Below are 20466 nucleotides of genomic sequence, written 5' to 3' on the forward strand. Positions count from 1 at the left end.
CGTCACAATGTGAGTGACCTTAGGCTTGAGATCTCATCGGCTACTTGGCACAGACGAGAAGGGGCTTGAACCTCTCGTCAGCACGCGTACTAACCATGGACCGCTGTTCTACGATCGAATATATTCTCGAGTGCCCGAATGACTTTTGAGCTACTATTTGAAACCAGTCTCCATAGCCACGAAATTGGGCTTCGTATACTGCTGTGAATTAGTCCCGAGCTAATGTCGCTACGCAAGGAACACATTAGATGGCGTCTAGGGCCGAGGGATCTCTCATTCAATCAGAACATCATGGAGCCATGAAATACAGGACTAGATTTAGGCGAAAACAAAGTAATGCAAGGTACTGGCGAGCGGGACGTCCTCCCTGTCATTTGTTGAGAGTGGAGCAGGCACATTCGCTAAAACCATAAGATCATACGGTGACAACCTAAATGCCGCTTATTGTCTATAGATAGTAGCAAAGTCACCTCTTAGCGCGCAAAAGGAATTATGCTTATATAAAAGTGTGCGTGTACCTTTAGGGTCGATCTAAAGGAAGAGCGCCAGTCCTTCGCCAGCGAAATGATTTGAGCCAAGAACTGACTGAGAGATCTCAGTTCCAAGGTGTGAATTACCTTACCTTGACAGCCATTTTCACTAGTTGTATAGGACAATCATGGCTTTGATGCCGCTGTCATAAATGATCTGATATGTCTATATAGTTTCCCCCGTTAGATTATCCCTGCTTCTATTCTCAAGTGTTCTAACTGACTGTCAACGTCAATCAACTCTTAAGATGTAAGCTGCTATCACTCACCTAAAACTACCGAAAAGGTCAGGTGAATTATTGGTATATTTGGCAAGACAGATATAGTCCAGAGCCATTCTGGACCTTGGTTTCCACACAATGGCCTGCGATTCCCCGGGGAGGGGGCGTTCTATTTGTTTGTATAAACCATTATCCTAGGCAACCCGAGATTGTCCAGATCCCTGTACCTCTACACTAGACTACTAACACAGAGTAAGTAAGGGAAATCTGTACTCTGACCATTCCGAACCATTGTATGTCATTACTCATAGTCTTGCTGAGCATATCACCCATTGATCACATGCTTCGCAAATGAATTTCACAGTCAGGGGCCCGCGTTGAATCCCTGGTTCGCATATTTCCACGCCACTTGAGTACCCGTGGTCGGTAGTCTTACCCTAATATACTATCACGTTCTTGAAGATATACCAATCACCAGATACTTTATCTTGACATTAAAGCTGTATCTACGAAGGTTTGAGAGAGTTCACCTAGTTCTAGAAAATATAGAGTAAGATAAATCACTGCAACACTACGACTAGGCGACCGTATTGCAATACTCATAGACTACAGTTTGGGCAAATGGATGCTTTATGTATATAGCCAATCAAATGGATCCATCTTTCAGGCTGTTTATGACTCCATTGGCTTGATCCTTTGCGGCCTGTCTGCAGGGATGGTCAACTATGGCATGCCGCTGGATGAATCACAAGCAGCTGCAAGGTTGCGTCTCGTGATGTACTGGACAGGGCAATTATGCGGGAATGAGGAGTCGAGCATTACAGAAAGCATCATTCTAGATTGCGATCCCCGAGACTTGAGCTGAGGCCGGCAATTCCGTGAATTAGTCACAGTCAAGGTGGGTTAAAGTCATGATAGTTGCCTGATGTGTCCGAAGTTATCTCTCTGTCTTGGATAAAGAACACAACCATCTGATCCTTCTCTCATCACTTCTTCTACCACATCACAAGTCATGCTAGCAACCCCATCTCACATACAGCATTTCCGACTTTAATTCACCATTTCCACTGTCATTGGAACCTTCACACGGGCGTAGATTAACTATTCAATCGATGCACGCTTTACAATCAGAGGCCACGATGGTACAGAAGCGAGACGTACCCTATACGTCAATGCAGCATTTCCAGACTATGGAAAAGCGCAAGCCAAACTGTCCTACAAAATTCAGAAGGAGAACTGATTGGCATACGAGGCTACGAAAGCCACGTCGGTAAAATAAAATTTTCAATTACTATTGAGGACAGACACAAATTGAGGGGGATATACACGCAGGGATCGACCAGAATATATTTACCATTGGCAATGTAATAACGTAACTCCCGGCCGCACTGGCCACCCAGTACACCGCCCAACGTGTTTCTACATGCAACCACTCTTTCTATCAAAGGATGTGAATTAGCAATGAGTAGTACAATGATTCTAGGGCGGTGTGCTAGGGGTGGCCGGTGCGGCCGGGAGGTACGTTAACAGGACTCTTTTACTTAAGGTTTTGTAGGGAAGACATACAAATATTTGGCTGTCCCGAAAAGCAAGTTGACAAGGGGTTCCACTTTTCTTGATACAGCAATCCTCAATGCAGATTTTCTACCCATTTTTAGAGGTATTCACCTGTACTTCCATGCGAATGCAGAGGTAACTATTCTTTGGTGCAATCTGATTTTATCCTATTGAATACTAAGCCTTCTATTTATTTTGACTTCGTTTTCTCTGGTTATTCCTGACAAATATTTTATTCTTCTTGCGGAGTGCACTTTTACTCAATTGTTTTACCAAAAAGCTCTAATTGACGTGAGGCCATACGCTCTAGTAAATGGTCTTCTTCGAGAGGTGTCAATATTGCGTTCAGTAGTCTTGTAGCCGTGGCCTGGAAACTTTCCACCAATAGTAATAATTTTGAACTTGAAAAACGATCTGGCTGTTCGAAGGTGGGTTTGACTGAGTGCATTGTATTAGAATTCAGTAGTGGTTTTGGGCCTTCAGGGGGAGGGAGAGTGAACGAGCAGCGTGAAGATAGACCGGCATGAATGAGCACTAAGCCCCGAAAAACATGAAGAGCGAAAAAAGAATACAAAAACATACAACAGAAGGGATTCGCTGGTGGTCACCCACCCAACTACTAACCTCCCGGCGTGTGGCTTAAGTACGGCTGAGCGGACGGGAAGCCCTGTTCTCCACACCCTGTGGTCGTATGTGCTTACTTTCAGTTATATGCAAATTATGTGCTAGTTTCTGTGAACTTTGCTGCCTAACTCCTGCTACCGGTTGATGGTTGGGTGGATTGTTCGACATCTTCTTATGGACAAGCACTTCTCGAATCTGCCTTGCTTCATCGAGGATGGCGCGCAGACTGACCTTCGAAGAACGAGTATCGTCCATAGTATCAGTCCAGGAATGATCGAGGACCTCAGACAAGGCAACGAAACTGCTCCAGCTAAGAAGAATGCTCTCAATACCTCAGGAATCTTTCTTATAGCATCTGATCAATTTTCTTCTAAGCATGGTTAACCGCTGGAGCCAGCAAGGCTCTTCAACCGAATATATCATCAGCACTAAGGGCGCGATTATAAGTGCCGTATAGACCGGGATGGTAGAATCCGGCGGCACCACCATCCTGCACGGAGAAAGAATCAGCGAGGGACGATCTCCTGACTTCATGTCCTTGTTGATCTTCACGACCATTTGACAACATCTAAATAGGTCTGCGGAGAACAGTAGCTTCCCCAAGATTGCCGAAAGGTCCTCCGCCACAGCAGGATCAAAGCGGGATACTACTAGATTTTCCCGCGCTAGCGACGGTTCTCTTACTCTGCAAGCCATGAAAGTGGATAAATTCATTCATGTTGCGGACGCAACGGACCCACTTGATGAAATTCATAAGGTTCCTGAGATATTTTGAGGTCCCTATCTTGCTTGGCTCGGAAGTTCCGTTCATTTTGCGACCAGGACACGTTGACGTCTATTCTTTTGAAGTGGACCGCTGCTCAGCTCCTGTTTACACAGTCATTGGGAAAGGGTATCCCCATCCGGTATTTTGTGGCAAGGCTTTGGAGGAGATGGGCAGAGTTAGGTTACCGTTTGCGTTTTATTAGACTCTAACCGAGGTAGTCAATTTATATAACGCGTCCTCATAGTGTGTGATTGCCCACAATATCAAGACACCTTTATAGAAACGTTCGAACAAAGCGGTCTCCGTGTTTTCATTAGGTTTATTCTTTTCTTCTTCTATCTCGTAGTCTTTGAGCAGTACATAGAGCGCATAATTCATCAACTTACACAATTCGAAGTTTCCGTAAAATACTCTTTCTTGGATAGAAGAGTAGTTTCAACCAGCCTGTCATACAGTCCGGGTGAATTATCTTTGTCCTTGTGCTCCTGTCCATACTAATTTATCGTAAAGGGGCAGTGCTGGGCATGGAAATGTGCTAAAAGGGTGTTCAGCATGATCGAGTGAAGAGTGGCGCAAAATTGGGCGATCGACCTGTCAGTAAGACTTTCTGATAGTGAGATTCTATAGACATAGCGTTGTATTAGTAATGGATATCGCTTTTTGACGAATAAGTTGTCGAGGCCCTATCTGGAACGCGGGGAAGATGCGGGAGACAGTATGGAAGGTGGTTCCGCTTGATATGACTATCAATTGTGCCCCACAAAACTATCTTTCTGTTTTTGCGGAACAAGCTGCCTTATTTATCTGTTTCCCCGCATTTTCGTATCCGACGCCCTGAAGGCTGTTACAATGTAATCTATCGTCCTATAGGGTTGTGCCAGGACTGGACTATGCCTAGGAGCGTGCCCGATAAATATTGGACGGCCAATTCTCAGATTCAACCATTCTGACTCTCGTGCTCTTATATGCCAAAATTCAGCCTGCCATGAAGAAACAATTAAGTCTTGATAATAGTCCGGAAGACATCCTATCAGCGGAGTCACAAGCTGGCGAGCTCTCCTTCTTGGAACCAATCCAGGATGATGCGGTATTCGGTGAAATCCGCGAAGGAGATACCAACTATCGTAACGTGAGCTCCCTCATAATGTCTCCGAAAAGCTAGCCTGTACTAACGAAGCCCAGGTGAGCTGTATAGGAACCGTTGCCCTTATGTTAAAAGTGCAAATTGGCCTTGGAGTTCTCACGATACCCAGCTGTTTCGACATCCTTGGGATAATACCTGGAGTTATTGTTCTGCTTGCAATTGCAGCGACGACAACCTGGTCGAATTGGATGGTAGGCGTGTTCAAAATACGCCATCGTGAGGTCTATGGCATCGGCGATGTTGGAAAGATGCTCCTTGGGCGCGCTGGATACGAGCTGTTCGGCGGGGCTTATATCCTATGTGAGTGATTATGGTGCTTAATTTAATCTGGCCTGTGTCCTGACCTACTGCAAGACTATATCTTCACTGGTGGATCTGCTCTCTTGAGCATCTCGATCGCCTTTAATGCGCTCTCTGATCATGCAGCATGCACTGCCATATTTGTGGCTGTTGCAGCCATCATTGGCTTTGCCTTCTCTAGTATCCAGACTCTTGCCCGTATAAGCTGGCTCGCCTGGATAGGTGTATCGTGCGTTATCATTGCAGGCAAGTGTGTTTTTGCAGATGCGGACTTGGATTTGGTCTAACCATTGCCTAGTATTTATCGTAACGATCGGTGTCGGGGTCCAGGGCCATGCACCAATGACTGCAGGTGTCATCCCAGAATCCGACTATAAGCTCTTCGGCAGCCCAAGCTTTGTTGAGGCCATGACTGCCGTGTCAACGATAACTTTAGCATACGCCGGGGCCCCAGCATTCTTTAACGTCGTCTCCGAAATGCGTGATCCGCATCTCTTCACTAGATCCCTCACCATATGCCAAGTTATTGTCACCGCAATCTACATAGTGGTCGGAACAGTTGTATACTACTACTGTGGTTCCCATGTAGCCTCACCAGCTCTTGGCTCTGCTGGACCCTTGCTCAAAAAGATTAGTTATGGTTTTGCGCTACCGGGGCTTTGTGTTTCTGCGGTCCTATTTCTTCACGTGAGTCTTCATTCCATTTTGGTCCCTGATTGAATACCCATCTAAGGCTCCCGACCATATACAGTTACCTTCTAAACACATCTTCATGCGCATTCTCCGGGGTTCTAGACACCTTACTGCGCCGACCCCAACGCATTGGATCACCTGGATAGGCTCTACGTTTAGTATAACTACAATCGCGTACATTGTCGCCAGCAGCATTCCCGTATTCAGTGATCTTGTATCACTTGTTGGAGCTCTTCTGGCCACATCATTATGTTTCCAGCCTATGGGGTTTATGTGGCTGTACGATAACTGGGGACCCGGCAAGCGAGAGAAATCCATGAAGTGGTGTCTATGTGTGGCCTGGTGTGTGTTTATAATCCTAAGTGGGGTCTTCTTGACGTTCGGGGGCACTTATGCTTCGGTAGTGAGCATTATACAGTCTTACCAGGCGACCGGAGGATCCTCTGCTTGGTCTTGTGCCGATAATGATAACTAAGTAACGTTCAGTCTTCATGGATATATGCAATTGATGAGTTGAGAATTGAGAGGGATTTCTGTAGCATAGGCTGTTACATTGGGTGGTGTTCATGCTTTCCTTCACCCTTGTTCATGCTCTGTAGCACACGGAATAACTTGTGGGCATCTTCGTATCCCGAATACATCCCATATTCTGGAATGCCACCTAGTCTGATAGGTGAAGCCAAGGGTAAACACAGCCTCCGGATTATACTCCAGCCTGCAGCAGTGGAGGAATGCAAGCTGCAGCAAGACTTGCCGGATTGGAAACTCCCGCGGAGCCACTTGCCGTTTCCACTGGAGATATCAACCACCCTTGATAAGGTTCAGCGTTCCATAATATCCTGTGTAATCGCTGGACTAGAGATGAAGACTGATACGAGGCAGTAAGTTTATCATCAGTGTAGAGCGACCAATGTGATCTTGCTTTCAGCAGCAATATGTGGGTCTTTGACCCCGTTGCCTCCACCGTGGTCTACTGTGGAGATTGCAGGGTCAAACATGGTTAGTAACCGAGAAAAGAGAGCATAAACCCTTTGATGTATTACTCCAAATACATACGACCATAGGGTGTGGAAAACAGGGCTTCCCGTCCGCTCAGCCGTACTTAAGCCACACGCCGGGAGGTTAGTAGTTGGGTGGGTGACCACCAGCGAATCCCTTCTGTTGTATGTTTTTGCATTTCATTTTTGAACTTGATCATTCCTATGTGCACTGATAATATATACCATGGAACAAAACACTTGCATTGTGGCCATGTGAAGTATGCGCCAGGCATAACTTACGAAGCCAAAGGGAAGTAAAGACTGACGCCGGGGTAGTGATATCAGGTGTTGACATGCATCCATAACAGATGATTGATTGATCCTGTCACTCATAAGCGAGTGGGCTCAAAATACGGCCCAGATCGCTGGACTGACGCTTCGCTGAGTTGATCAATCTTCACAACACCCTCTAGGAGTTGTAGGGCCATTGCGAAACCTGCGCCTCGCCCAATGTCTTGAAGACGGCGGATGACCCACTTTCTGGATTTGCGTTTGGTGACGGGAGACTTTCCAACCATATAGAGGGTCCAGATCAAAGAATAACCGCCCGGCACGCTGGCAGTTGACGTCAAATTATAAGAGACATGTTGCCCAGATACGAGCGATACATAACCGAGCATCTGTGGAACGGTAGCCAGCATGTCCTCCCCGAGACTTGTCATGATTTGTACTGTCTCTTGGTACTTCGCATCCAGGGTCATTCGCACCGCTGCAGGAAGTTCGGTGGCTAAAACCTTCGTCAAAATGGAATATAAAATCTCAGAGACGATCATTCGGATACATCGTGCATTGTTCCAGACTCGTATCGCCCAGGTGGATTGGTAGACGTCAAATCGCCCCTCGTGAAAGACTTCGGGGTCTGCTGTTGGCTCATAGATTGTTGTGTATGGGTCTGCTAGGCTGAAAATTTCAAAGAGGCGCCGAAACTCTTCCTGGAGGATAATCGCCTCTTCCAGCTTTTCCGACCACGAGACTTTCGATTTGTTTTGTGTGACGCTGTAGAGAAGGTTTACACACTTGGTAGCTGATACTCCGAGGAGCCAGAATGGACTATAAGCATCGGCGTGCTTGGACGCCTCTTCCTGCAGCGCCAGCAAGTCCTCCGGAAACGGTTGATTGCCGTGTAGACAAGTGATCACCGTGTCTGCGCGTACTTGGTTGAACATGAGTGTTGCGGCTGTACTAGTAAATTGGCTCTTGCCGCGGAGAACCACCAGTGCGGCAGCTCCTCGGACATGTCGCACCCACGACTGGAAATTGGAGACGTGTTCAAATACCCCTAGCGAGATGACAGACATCAGGGTGCTGTCTTTGACAGAATTCACAGGTGACGCCAATGCCGTGTTAACATTCGCAATTGCCTCGGAGTATTTGATGCGTGCGTGCCGAGCCAGCTCGGGTTGTTGATTGGAATTGGCCAGTGCCACGAGGCCCACCGCCGCCATGCTGGCCACCAGTGTGTAATGCTCCGCCTCGGCATTGTAAACCGCGGGGATATAGTTGAAAAAACCACGCGAGGGTGTCTGGTTGTTAATGACAAAGTTGTGAAGGAAATAGTTAACACCGATCTCATCCAGGCTGGGCCCTAAGCCAGGGGTGGGTGGTGAAGGGGTGCGGCTTGAGGTTGTCGAGCCATTGCGTTTTGCTCGTTTCTCTTTAGATCGCTTGATGGTCTTGTCGGTCTGGTCTCGAAAAACGAGTTCCCATTCATCGCGATAGCCCGGACATTTTTCTCGCATGCGGATGCATTGTCCACAGTGGGGTATCTGCTGGTCGCACTGAACCGAGATCGGCCCCTGTCAGCATTTATTTGGCCGCGAAACATGAAAAAGCAAAGTAGCAAAACACAGGAATACCCACGCGTCGCTTCACAGCCCGACAGTTTCCACAATTGCGGGAGGCTCTTGGGCGAGGCGCTTTTCCCGATGCCATTTCTCGCTGTCTGCGCCGTAAGGATACGTTGACAAGGGGGTTAGAGGGGAAACCCCGAGGATTGTGATGAAGTTAAAGAACCTCCTCCCCCGGGCTGAGGCTGACTAACTAACCGCGGGTAAAGGAGGCTCAAAGTCGGTTAAGCAGTTTCGTTGAAGAGCTTAACCCTTGAACAAGCTCAGCTCCTCTCCTCTAGCCAGCCTTGTCTCGCCCCGCGCTGTGTGTCTAATGTCTATGCCTTGCCACGTGCACTACGACTCTTTGGGCAATCCTGAGCACAATCTGGCGACCCACGATGCAGAGACTCAGCTTCCTCCGATACCCAAACCGCCCCCACTTACTAGATTTTGACGACGGCATCTTGTTGTGGGCTTTGGGAGGAAAAGGCAGACGATCGTCACTGGGTTCACCGCATTGCCAGCCGTGGCGCCTTAGCGGCTTAAAGAAAGGGAGGAATGCGGGAAGACCCACGGCCAGTGACGGCGCTTCACTCGTAGCTGGGGCGCAGCCATGGTTCCGGACTGGACTTTTTGCTTGTGTGACCGAGTTTCAGCTGGAATTCCACTTGACTTTATCTTCCCTTCCCGCTCGCGCTATTCCTTATCCGGTAGTGTAGATGCTCAACCAACCAGGGTGACAATCTCATCAAGTCTGAAGTATAACAAACAATCTTTTTGACAAGGCTGTGTTCTTTAGGTTTATGACGCTCCACAGCATATTCAGTAATATAAAGAGAGACAGGAATCATGTCTTTCAAATCCCAGGCAGATTTCATTTTCCTATCCACTCTTCCTCTTCTTGTCACTTCATCTCTAGCAGTATCACACCTTTCTATCTTCTATAATAACAACTACAGCAACAATGGGCACTATTACCTATCGTGATGGCATTGCTATTCTGCAACTTGTTGTTTTCCCCTTTATCTTCGGCGCTGCAATCTTCATATGGAGCCGGGCTGGCTTGAGGGTTGGAAGCAAGATCTGGCGATACCCTGTTACACTCTCTCTCATTCGAATCGCCGGTAGTATCGCGTCGCTGTTGTCAATCAACCATAATTCCAAGGACGTCGAGATTGCCATCGCAGTATGCGAGTTGATTGGTCTCGCACCTCTGCTGTTGACCTATGTCGGAGTTCTCAGACAAATGTGAGTCCCCTCGGACAAGTCGCAGAGATACACATGACGCTAACAACTCGATCAGTGATGTCAACCAAGTGGTGCCCGTCAAATGGATCAACATTGTGTCTATCGTCGGTATCATCGGTCTCATTATCGGTATTGCGGGAGTCAGTACCGCAAGTGACGACGGAGGCAGCTACCAGCCAAGCAACACTGTCAAAGCATCCATGGCTATTTTTATCGCTCTATTCGTGGTCTATCATCTGCTCGCTGCTTTCATGTACCTCCAGATGGGTCACCTGAAGGCCTTCCAGAAGAAGTTGTTCCTCGCCATCATCCTCTCCACTCCTTTCATCCTGGTCCGCGTTGTCTACGCAGCGATCGGCGACTTCACCACTATCGAGCGATTCTCCATTATCAGCACTAATGGAAGCCCCACCATCTACCTGGTCATGGATGTGCTGGAAGAGATTGTTGCTATGGCCATCACAATGTTTTTGGGCATGTCGGCTGTGCTTGAGCCTGACTTTGTGCGCCTGACCCCGGCCCAGTTGGACTCTGAGCCGAAGACTGAGGTCGCGTAATGTGTTGAATTCTGCAGTGAGCTGCAGCGATTCTTTTTGTTATGAGCATGATTATGCACGTGTGCATTTTTATTTACCTATTTATTGGTTTCTACTGCAGCGCGAACGTGATACCTGTTGTTTTTTTTTTATGTGTTGGGGGAGGATACCTTGGTGTATCTACAAATATATAAGACGGAATACAAAAAAAATCATATTTCAGCTATATGATAAGATGCTACGTTCATATTATTCTCTATCTTGTCTTTGTTGCTGTTAAGTTAGAGGTAGGTATGCTGCCAACCATTGTTACCTACGAACCAAGAAGGTAGGTAGATCTTGACAGCTCATGAGGGCCGTGCTCAGATTCATCCGTACAGGCCAATAGTAGATGCAGTAAACTACCCGAATAGGCCAATCAAAATCGGACTTAGGGCATGGACTACGTGTTTCATTGTTCTGGAAATCCTAATCCTAAGGCCGAGTCGCGTCTGACCACCCACTCCACCATCCGTGCACAGTTCAGCATCATCTTTACTCTTTGCGGCAGGCCCCTAGTTACTCCCGCATCGGGTTACGGCCGCATCAATTATTGCCTTAGATGCAGAAAGTATCATTGTCAACTGAATTCTCACCGTAAACATGACTTGGCGACATTCTCCCCAGATCAAAGCATGGGAAAACGTGGATTTTGGCCCCTTCGTCAGGCTATTTCGCCCCATCCTCTTGCAATAAAAGATAAGCCATTTTAAGGTCCATTATTTTACCAGCTCTACTCCTTTGATTTACGACCTGTTTGACTACTGGGCGTTAGATGTATGTTCCAGGCGCACCGTTGACAATCCGCAATAATCTGACTGACTGGCATGTATAGTTACAATGAGCGCATACGACTAGAAGAGAGGAAACGGACCTTTAATGTCCCAGAGCTTAAGCGCTTAGCAGCTTCATCAAATTGCCAGAAACAGGAAGATGTGATCGGCTTTACAAAGCTTGCCGAGGCAGGCTTCAATACGACCTTCCGAATCACCAAGGGGGACAATTGTAAATCTGTAGCCCGCATCCCATATCCAGTGACTCAGCCACGGTTACTAACTAGTTAGTTAACGTTAATTTAACATAACTAACTAATTAGTCATTGCAAGCGAAGTGGCTAAGTTACTGTGGAGTATCTCCGTTCGCATGGAATACCCGTTCCAGACGTCTATGGCAATTTCGCTAGTGCTGACAACCCCGCGGGAACGGAGTACATTTTTAAGCAGCTTGTTAGGGGGCGGAGCCTGGGCGATGCATGGTTCACTCTATCCCCAAAACAGAGAACGAAACTCATCACTGGAATTGTGGGAATCAAGTCACGACTATTGTTCACTGCGGTTCTAGCAAGTGGCGGTTTCTATTATTGCTCCAACGCGCCTGACAGTAGTAAGGTGGTTATTACAGACTCGTTGCCGACAACAAAAGGGCGATGCTGCATTGACCCGAACACGTCGCTCAGACTAGGGTATGAAAGAAGAGTTAATCTACCGGTGGAGCGTGGACCACGTGAGTATTGCTGCCACGAGCTTTCGAAATTGACTTGAGATCAGTAGCTAGCACTTTGCAGACTCAGACTGCCTCTCAGCTCTCATTGCGGGCGCTAAGAGAACGCATAACTTTCCCGATTCGGAAACCCCTTCTCAGCCCTTCCGGCGCCTTCGGAGGGAGACTGACAACCATAGGCTGCAATCACATCTCATCTACATTACAAGCCTCAGATAGTATCTCCAAACTGCTCCCGGTATCCTTCCTGGAGTCCCAGGCCTACATCGCTCACTCTTCTGACCCCGGGATCTTCACCGAACAGCATCATTGCCTCTGATTGATTGGAACTTAAAGGACTGAATTGACTGGCAGCACAGCACCATACCCCCCCCTTTATATAATGGGACATTCCAACAGCCTACAGAGCTACGGCGATGATGTTTCCGAGTCTCTCCAGGGGCCCAACTTACCCAGAAACCTCAATGAGCTGGGATCGGAAGAACAGGACCAACAGGCTGAATCATTCCGCAGGCGTCAGCCTCACTACCACTATGTCAAGCAGACTCCAGGGGTAAATCCAGAACACCATGATGGGCTGAGATATTTATTAGTAGACTGAGACGCCTCTTTTATCACGCCAGTAATTCATGGGAGGGTGATAACTTGATTCTTAAATCAAACCGCTTTGAGTGGTCGCACAACTGAGTAGGCATCAATGGCAGCAAAGCACAACTTTATACACTTGTGCATTCACCAACTGAGTAGAAACAATGTCCGAGGTTGGCAAGCGCCCAAGATGTAGACGACGAGCAGATGAGAATGTGACAGGATTTTATTCGAGTAGGGTATGAGGAATGGGTTCCTAGTGATCAATTTGAGGACATGAAAGTACGAGAACAAGCATTAAAGAAGGCTTCTTTGGAGGTAGAGGAATTAGAAGATCAGAGAGCGATGGATGAGGACAATTGACGCTTGATGACATTTGTGAGAATGGCTACACGTGAACAGTTGCACTGTATCATACACTTTTTTCCTAGTTCTCATTACACATTTCAATATCAAGGCATGTTTATCTGCGGCTATAAGATCTAATTCTGTTACTACCTTTTCACACGATCATTCCCTGACTGTAGGAACCTCAAAATAGCATCAAATCCCTCCGGCGCCTTAATCCAATGCCCATCCCCATCTGCCCCAACATACTCCAACCACTCCACCTCCATCCCCGCCCGCTTCATAATCCCAATCACCTGCCTCCCCAACTCCACAGAAACTATCGGATCATCTGTCCCATGGACCAAAAGCACCGGCGTACTCAAAAATCTCATATCCTCACCCGCAGAAACCCCCAAAGCCTCCGAACAAAACTCAACCAGCCGTCTCCCCCGATCCAAATCCCCATCCTCAAACCTCTCCGCAAACGGCATCCATCCACAGAAGCCCAAGACTCCCCCCAATCTCCCTTGCACCTTGCTACTCGCGCAAAACCAACTCCACATTGCAGTTGCCATGCCCTGACTAATCCCACCTAGATACACATGTGTGGTCTTACCATTAAGAAGCTCCAATTCTTTTCCCAGGACTTCAAGAACATAAGAGACAGATTCCCGCAATCCAGGGACTTGTGATTCCTGGCGCTCAGTGATATCATCTAGAGAACACGCATCGAACCAGGCACATAGCTCCTCCTGGAAGCGATCGTTCCAGCGGTCTTTGGAGGTGGGAAATACCCAGCGCCAGGTTGGGAGATGGGAGGGAAGATTTTGACCCGCCGATGTCGAAGAGGAAAACAGTTCCTCGGCGAATTCGGGCCCGTTGCTGCCGCGGCCGTGAAGGAGGATGGCTGTGTGGGTGTGAGGGTCTTTCGGAAGGTGGATGTGTGGCTCTGGAAAGTTTGCATTCATAATGTAGGTTTGTAGTTGGGAGTGGACGTGATGTTATTGATGAAAGTTGAGATTATGTGGCGTGGAAGACACGAAGGAAGGCCGTGCGGGGTTTGGCGGGAAGAAGTTGTTCGTTCTCACATCCACTGATTAGTTGCTCCGTAGATTGATTTCAAACCTAGAACCAGTCTGTACCGAGATAGCTCGCAACGGCTCTGGGGTTCAACGCTTGTGATATGCATTGTGTCTATGCAATGATATGATGAAATACGAGAAATATTTCTTCACAGGATTAAAGAGTGTGATAATTATATGAGTAGTCTGGGCTTAGGGATATCTAGAGTGAGTGAGATGATCGGTATAAAATGTGATCATATCTAGTTGAATGTCATTAGTTTAAATTCACACTGACCTTGAATTCCATGTAGATCTAATTCACATTCGACTCACTTCATATTTTCTGAGCCAACCCAGCCTGCCAACTAGATGAACATCTTCCTCATGTCCTCGGCCCCTTGAAAACAGGAAAACCTATGTTGTGTCTCTTATTCTTGGATCGATGATGTCTCCGTTAGTCAAAACACCCTACTGGGGAAGACTGGTGATACACATAGTTGATAGTCCCTCATAGAACAAACAATATGAACAGTCGTATAACGGTGGTCATGTATAGGGCTGAGACCGATGAGCCTTGCCACCGGGCCATTTGGATAAAAGATGCCAACGCAAAGTCTATTATTCTACAGGTTGGGCTGAACAAGGACGGCTACTGCGTATAAGAGCCCAGCCTCAGAGATCCTCTACTATTGAAACGCATCAAGCACGCAGTGTACTGCGGGACCATCCCTTCAAGTGAACAAAGACCTGGCTTTGTCAATAATTCAAAATTACCCCGTCGATAATGAAAGTGCCACCTGGAACTACCTGGCATGGATCATGGAAGTCTTGGAGGGGATGGAGCAGACGGAACTACTGCACATTGCCCCCGGGTCGAAAGCCCCCCAGAATCGATGCGCCAGAAAGTTTTATCAAACTTCATTGAAACACCTGCATCTTGTCGATTAATTACTTCGACCTAGAAACGCTGCTGTTGGTTGTTTTCACTTTTTTTCATTACTGAGACCGAGAGCATAAAAGTAGGTAGAAGCCATTATCTTCCCGCTCCTCCCAGATCATATTATTTGATTCATTGCCGTGTGAGCATACCATTACAAGTTTTCCAAATGCCATTGCCGGGTCATTTACACTATTTTTAAAAATCAGGTCGACTGCATGCTCCTTAGGCCAAACCCCGATCGTTATTGGCAAGTACTCCCACCAATCCTCACAATCGCACCCTGGAAAAATCGTGTTCAATGCTTTCAGGTAGTGCCAGTATTCTGGGTACCAACCACACGTTTCCCAATATATAATACCTGTAATGGTTTCTTGCTCTGACGGCAAGTCGTCTGTACAGGCCAAGGCTTCGGATGCCTGTAGATGCTGTCCATAGACTTCGTCGGGGCCAGATGAGTAAGGGATGACTTTGAGCATGATGTTTCGAAGGGTTGAAGATCTGCATGAGTCATAACTAATTTGTGTCCAGTTGTCATATATGATTGAATTATCATAATTTGACTTGTTTCAGTACGCCGAGGGCTAAAAGACAGGAAATGATTGAACTATGTCTCATTGCTTATCGGCGTGTCAGCCACACGAGTCTCCCTTCTGGTATCTTTACACCAGCGAGGCGTGCCTCCACCGTACAATGCACCAGGTTCGTCGGATGATGTGAAAGAGGGCAACCTTAGCTCACTGAAGGTGACATTTAGTTGCTCTCGGACCAAAGCTTTCTGGTAGGGGCTCAGCGTTTTCCAAATTGAGTCCAGCGGTTGTCCCGGCACACGGGACATGAAGACGAAGTTCCGAGTGGTGCCAGTTTGTTGCAACACACCGTGAGTATCTGATGTAGGAACACGCAAATTATGGTGTTTTAGGTCTTCCACCATTGCTAGATGATGCACATCGATGTAGTTGCCGAGTTTTATAGCCAGGTTTGGGGTAAGACCTAGTACTGCGGTCGATCCAAAATGCGATAGTATGTCACTGTGTAAGATTTGATCATTGAGACCTCTGATCGTGCTCTGGATTTCGGAAGAGTCGCTAGCGCAAGATGAGACTGACTCGGCTGCCCGAGTAACATCCATACTCAATGGACGTATGACAACACTATCCGAGTGGATTCGAAATCCCTCTCTTACAGCCGGTGGGACACAAGACTGGGTTTCAGTGCTCTGTGTTGACTCAGCCTTCACAGCCGAGTCCACTAAAAGTTGACGTAGAGGGGGATGGTTTTTGAGCTTGAACTGTATCAACTTCTACAAATTTGCAGAGGGGTTATTGCTGACTCTCAGTGAATGCAGTTGAGAAATGATGTACTACAGAGTATATTGATCAGCACTAAAAATAACAGGCTCAATACATACGACCACAGGGTGTGGAAAACAGGGCTTCCCGTCCGCTCAGCCGTACTTAAGCCACACGCCGGGAGGTTAGTAGTTGGGTGGGTGACCACCAGCGAATCCCTTCTGTTGTATGTTCTTCTTTCTTTTTTTCCCCTTATTCGCCCCCTAATCGGGTAGGGTCTTCTCGATGCTTTGTCTTCATCATCTCTTGGGGGCAGTATTTCGAAGAAGGCTCCTATCCAGGTTGTGTGACTGACTCGGTTGGACGGGCATATGGCGAACGTAAATACTTCCCCCGACGCTATTCCTGGCCAGAATGTTCCTATCATTTTGAAAGGTACTGATGATTAGGATTTCCGATTGACTCGCTGTAGCCACATATCCGTGTAGGTTACATAGTACAACTTCCAAGTCCGCCTAAACACAGTTTAGCCAAAGAGACGATCGGTTTGTTAGGTGATGAATAGATGTTGTGATCAGAAATAACACGTTTGCTATCTCTTTTTTTCTTTTCTTTCTTTTTTTCCCCATTTGAAAAATAGATCAAATATCTTTCTTTCTTTCTTTTTCAATTTTCCCAATGGAAACTTATGTAACCATGCTAATCTTGTATGATTTGTGTGTTGTAAAGTCCAGCCATATCATATTATATCTACGCAAGTCTGGCAAAATTTTCCAGACTCCGTTCAAGTAAGTCCGAGATGCATCAAGCAGACATATTGCTTTTTCTGTCCCCAACACACTTCAAAAACAATTCAGGCCACGTATCGCTGGTGAAGCCTTACACCGTGTCGTCGGTCTATTTGATATATATCTTGCATGCTTTGACTTCACCAACAGCATTCAAACATGTATATGATATGGAAAGGAGTTATAAAAATATACCATCTTTCTATGGCGTAGTAGAGACGGAGAGGAGAGCTTGAAGGGTCATATGTTCCACTCGAACAAACTTTGGAACTAGTGCGTCCGGCCCACAAAATATTGCATAAGTGGATATAGTACTCGGCTAAATCGACTGATAATACCAGGATTCTGATTATTATATGGTCAACAGATCGATAGTTCGGCTTCAGCTGAGGCGGGCATGAGCGTGGGGAGGGTGGTGTGTGCTTTCCTGGCAGCTGACAGGCCCGTCCCAGTGCGGTCGAGGATCTTCGCGAAATCAAGTTACCAGAGACATTTTCAGGCTGAGAAAGTATGCATGCTTGGTCCAGAAGGGCTGACCAACAAAATGGGTATATAAATGCCTTCCATCCTGGATGTCAGTGTTTCATGGTATCCAACTCATCACAGCAATTCAAGATGGCACAACATCATAATACTAGATCTATTACCCTGGACACCCCTCCAAGTTTCGAACCCTTCACCTTGAGCCCATTGGACCATATTGTCCCTCCAATCCACCTATTCGCATACCTTACCTTCAAGCCCGACTCCCCATCAGATGCCATCCCCGTTCTCCAAAATGGCATCTTGCGCCTATTACACGCCCTTCCCTTCCTAAGCGGTAACATAGTGACGGTAGAAGAGCTGAACGGCAAGCAGAACTCGATGCAAATAACACCGGCAGATGCATCAACGTTCCACCAGTCACCCATGCTTAAGGTCGTGCATCATGCTGCTAAAACCTCCGCCGTGGAGGGCGATGACGCGCAACATGCTAATTTCGTCCCAATTCCTATCCACCTACCCAATACCGATCCGAGCCCTGTATTGCGATTCCAGGCCAACGTGATGACAGATGGTCTAGTGTTATGCGTGACCTTCAACCATCGGATGATGGATGGACTGGGGGTGGTCGCTATTTTTGACTCTTTGGCTGCGTGCTGTCGAGGTGACTCGGCATTCACAGGCATGACTGCGCAGCTTCAAAAAAAGCTGCAGCTTACATCGATGAGGAGCTCCACTCCATACAATATTCGAGATGAAATTAAAGCTGAACCAAAGATTCTGTCCAGCCCAAAAAGTCGGAAATTTGCCCTGTCCTCAGAAAAGATCAGCATGCTCAAGCAAAAGTGCAACTCTATGTTCTCCACAACTTCTGGTCAAACACTTAAACCTAATTTAACAAATTTGGATATTCTCACCGCGCTTATTTGGATTTCCGTCGCCAGAGCAAAGCAAGCATTATCACCAACTACACCCAAAGACACACCTTCCACATTGTCCTGTGTCGTTGATATTCGGTCTATTCTTCGTCCCAAGCTAGGCACCTATATAGGAAATGCATTGATGCGCGCTAAATGCGTACTGTCTACTCGATCCACTTCAGGCAAAACCCCAGACCCCATCGCCGATATCTCATTAATCCACGAAGTCGCCTTACAAATCAGAAACGAGATCCGAAGCATCACCACCGAGCAAGCCACCAGCTACGTCTCCCACATCAACACCCTGGACGATTGGAGCTCGTTGCAGGCTCAACGGCCCGAGCTAGTTGTGAGCAGTATCCGCCATTTCAATCCGTATGGATTGAATCATGGCACTGTGTTGGGCCCAGTGGTGACCTTCGATATACCTGATCCGAGACTTAATGGGGTCTGTTGGATTATGCCTGCTAGGCCGGGTTCTGGTGGAGCCAAGAAGACGCCATTGTGGGAAGTGAGAATTGTGTTGGAGGAGCCTGTTATGGAGTGCTTAAAGAGAGAGCCGCTGTTTTGTTGGGCGTCTGATATTAGTCGGACGATCAGTGATTCGAAGCTGTGATGGTTGGAGTTCAGGCTTTGTATCGATATATTATACCACTTGATTCTATTGGTCGCCTGACCAGGCGCAAGAGCATCACAACCGATTCTTTTTGAAGATAAATATCCGTTGCATTCTATCTATGAGACTTTCTTGTGTAAATATCATTTATATGTGGCTATACTATTCCATACACTATCGTCATTGACTCACACTACTCTATGCCAAGATCACACTTTTAGCAGCTAGTGCATCTGCTTTCGATATGCTGCTTGGGTCTGGGTATGGCCTTTCACTGATACCAAGAACGCGGTGACCGAATTACTCTCCAAGCCCTTCACAGTGGAATGAAGCAGAATGGAATGTACCCCAATTATCTTGGATAACTATATTCATTTTTCATGTGTCTAATAATGATTCCTGAAAGAATGAAAGTCTGATATCATCCCGATTTCTTTATCTTAATCTATGTGTCTTTAGAACAATATTCTAGAAATTTCGTGGTAGATTTTAGTCTTTGTACTATGAGATGGTTACATAAAAGAGCTGATTGTCTTGAAATCTGGATATCATAAATTTCTCAATAACGGTTGCAGCAAATTATGCAAGGAGATCATATAAGTATATTGTACATAGATGAATTTCATATCCCAGGAGTAAATAGGTCAGGAATCCCGGAGACCATACTGAAAAACTGAGATTTCTCGAATGATCTATCCTATTACTTTTACTTTTCCTTTGTTAAATGGTACAGAAATTCTTTCATTGATATTCAGGTATCAGGTACTATTGGAGTGTACACGATTAAGGTAGATATTATCTAGTCAAGTAAAGTAGAAAGTAGCCATAATAGACTGAGTTGAGCTAGGTGGCCGCGACTACACTTATGTTATTGTATATTCTTGTCTCTTATTTATACCTTCTCTTTCAGATTCAGTTGACTATTAATGCCTTTATTCACCGCTTCTTATCTTTCATCTTATAAGAGAATTGAGCTCTACGTCAGGCTTAGTCTCAGAAGCACGCAATTTCAAATCGCGTCCAAGCATCACTAGAGCCAGAAAGGCTCTATCGTGATCATATGGGAGGGATTATTTACTCAGGGCATACCAATGCGACAGGTTTTCATTTTTGGGGGGGGAAATGTGAGCGTGACGGTGTCAAAGTGAAGCCGGAAAACAGAGAGAATCACATCAATAGCGCAGTCAATCATTCAAGTGGAGCCAATGGCCGATGCGTGTTCTGAGCTTTTGAATTGGTAGTTCTTTTTTACGGATACCTGAGTGGTAAATACCTGAAGGAAACTCACCATAATGTGCATCAGGAGTGGATTCTGACAGTCAATTACATGCTCTTCAGGCCAGAGACCGGTTATCATTGGCAAGTACTTCAGTATCTTAAATATCACCCTAGCTGTAATAATCATGTGCTAGGAAAGCAGG

The 20466-nt window shown here is 46.6% G+C and overlaps 7 protein-coding genes across 7 annotated transcripts; 3 read left to right on the top strand and 4 right to left on the bottom strand.

The window, feature by feature from the left end:
• Positions 1–4683: 4683 nt before the first annotated feature.
• On the top strand, positions 4684–6310 carry BO83DRAFT_310454 (amino acid transporter; the record flags this gene model as incomplete). Its single annotated transcript, XM_025527438.1, has 5 exons — positions 4684–4827; positions 4881–5142; positions 5197–5394; positions 5441–5829; positions 5894–6310. 5 exons carry the CDS (start codon positions 4684–4686, stop codon positions 6308–6310), a joined length of 1410 nt encoding a protein of 469 aa, XP_025389179.1.
• A 762-nt stretch (positions 6311–7072) lies between these two features.
• BO83DRAFT_358600 (Zn(II)2Cys6 transcription factor) lies at positions 7073–8853 on the bottom strand. Its single transcript, XM_025529312.1, has 2 exons — positions 8736–8853; positions 7073–8653 (listed from the first exon to the last, which is right to left on the bottom strand). The coding sequence occupies exons 1-2, from the start codon at positions 8805–8807 to the stop codon at positions 7205–7207; spliced, it is 1521 nt and encodes a 506-aa protein (XP_025389180.1). The 5' UTR covers positions 8808–8853; the 3' UTR covers positions 7073–7204.
• Positions 8854–9668: 815 nt separating this feature from the next.
• Positions 9669–10647, top strand: BO83DRAFT_463242 (uncharacterized protein; the record flags this gene model as incomplete). Its single annotated transcript, XM_025537324.1, has 2 exons — positions 9669–9952; positions 10008–10647. 2 exons carry the CDS (start codon positions 9669–9671, stop codon positions 10507–10509), a joined length of 786 nt encoding a protein of 261 aa, XP_025389181.1. The 3' UTR covers positions 10510–10647.
• Positions 10648–13109: 2462 nt separating this feature from the next.
• BO83DRAFT_358603 (uncharacterized protein) lies at positions 13110–13964 on the bottom strand (the record flags this gene model as incomplete). Its single annotated transcript, XM_025529313.1, has 1 exon — positions 13110–13964. Exon 1 carries the CDS (start codon positions 13911–13913, stop codon positions 13110–13112), a length of 804 nt encoding a protein of 267 aa, XP_025389182.1. The 5' UTR covers positions 13914–13964.
• Positions 13965–15005: 1041 nt separating this feature from the next.
• Positions 15006–15425, bottom strand: BO83DRAFT_387670 (uncharacterized protein; the record flags this gene model as incomplete). The annotated part of the gene is made up of 1 exon (XM_025532727.1): positions 15006–15425. One exon carries the CDS (start codon positions 15423–15425, stop codon positions 15006–15008), a length of 420 nt encoding a protein of 139 aa, XP_025389183.1.
• Positions 15426–15553: 128 nt separating this feature from the next.
• BO83DRAFT_387671 (uncharacterized protein) lies at positions 15554–15880 on the bottom strand (the record flags this gene model as incomplete). Its single annotated transcript, XM_025532728.1, has 1 exon — positions 15554–15880. One exon carries the CDS (start codon positions 15878–15880, stop codon positions 15554–15556), a length of 327 nt encoding a protein of 108 aa, XP_025389184.1.
• Positions 15881–17641: 1761 nt separating this feature from the next.
• Positions 17642–19045, top strand: BO83DRAFT_310430 (uncharacterized protein; the record flags this gene model as incomplete). Its single annotated transcript, XM_025527437.1, has 1 exon — positions 17642–19045. One exon carries the CDS (start codon positions 17642–17644, stop codon positions 19043–19045), a length of 1404 nt encoding a protein of 467 aa, XP_025389185.1.
• Positions 19046–20466: the final 1421 nt, after the last annotated feature.

The sequence above is a fragment of the Aspergillus eucalypticola genome (assembly GCF_003184535.1).
Source record: "Aspergillus eucalypticola CBS 122712 chromosome Unknown BO83scaffold_9, whole genome shotgun sequence".
NCBI lineage: Eukaryota > Fungi > Ascomycota > Eurotiomycetes > Eurotiales > Aspergillaceae > Aspergillus > Aspergillus eucalypticola.

Bases quoted from the DNA above. Each gene is read 5' to 3' on its own strand.
- BO83DRAFT_358600 (XM_025529312.1), bottom strand. From the start codon at position 8,807: ATGGCATCGGGAAAAGCGCCTCGCCCAAGAGCCTCCCGCAATTGTGGA. The intron at 8,654-8,735 runs GTGGGTATTCCT...ATCTCGGTTCAG, and splicing joins GTCGGGCTGTGAAGCGACGC to TGCGACCAGCAGATACCCCA.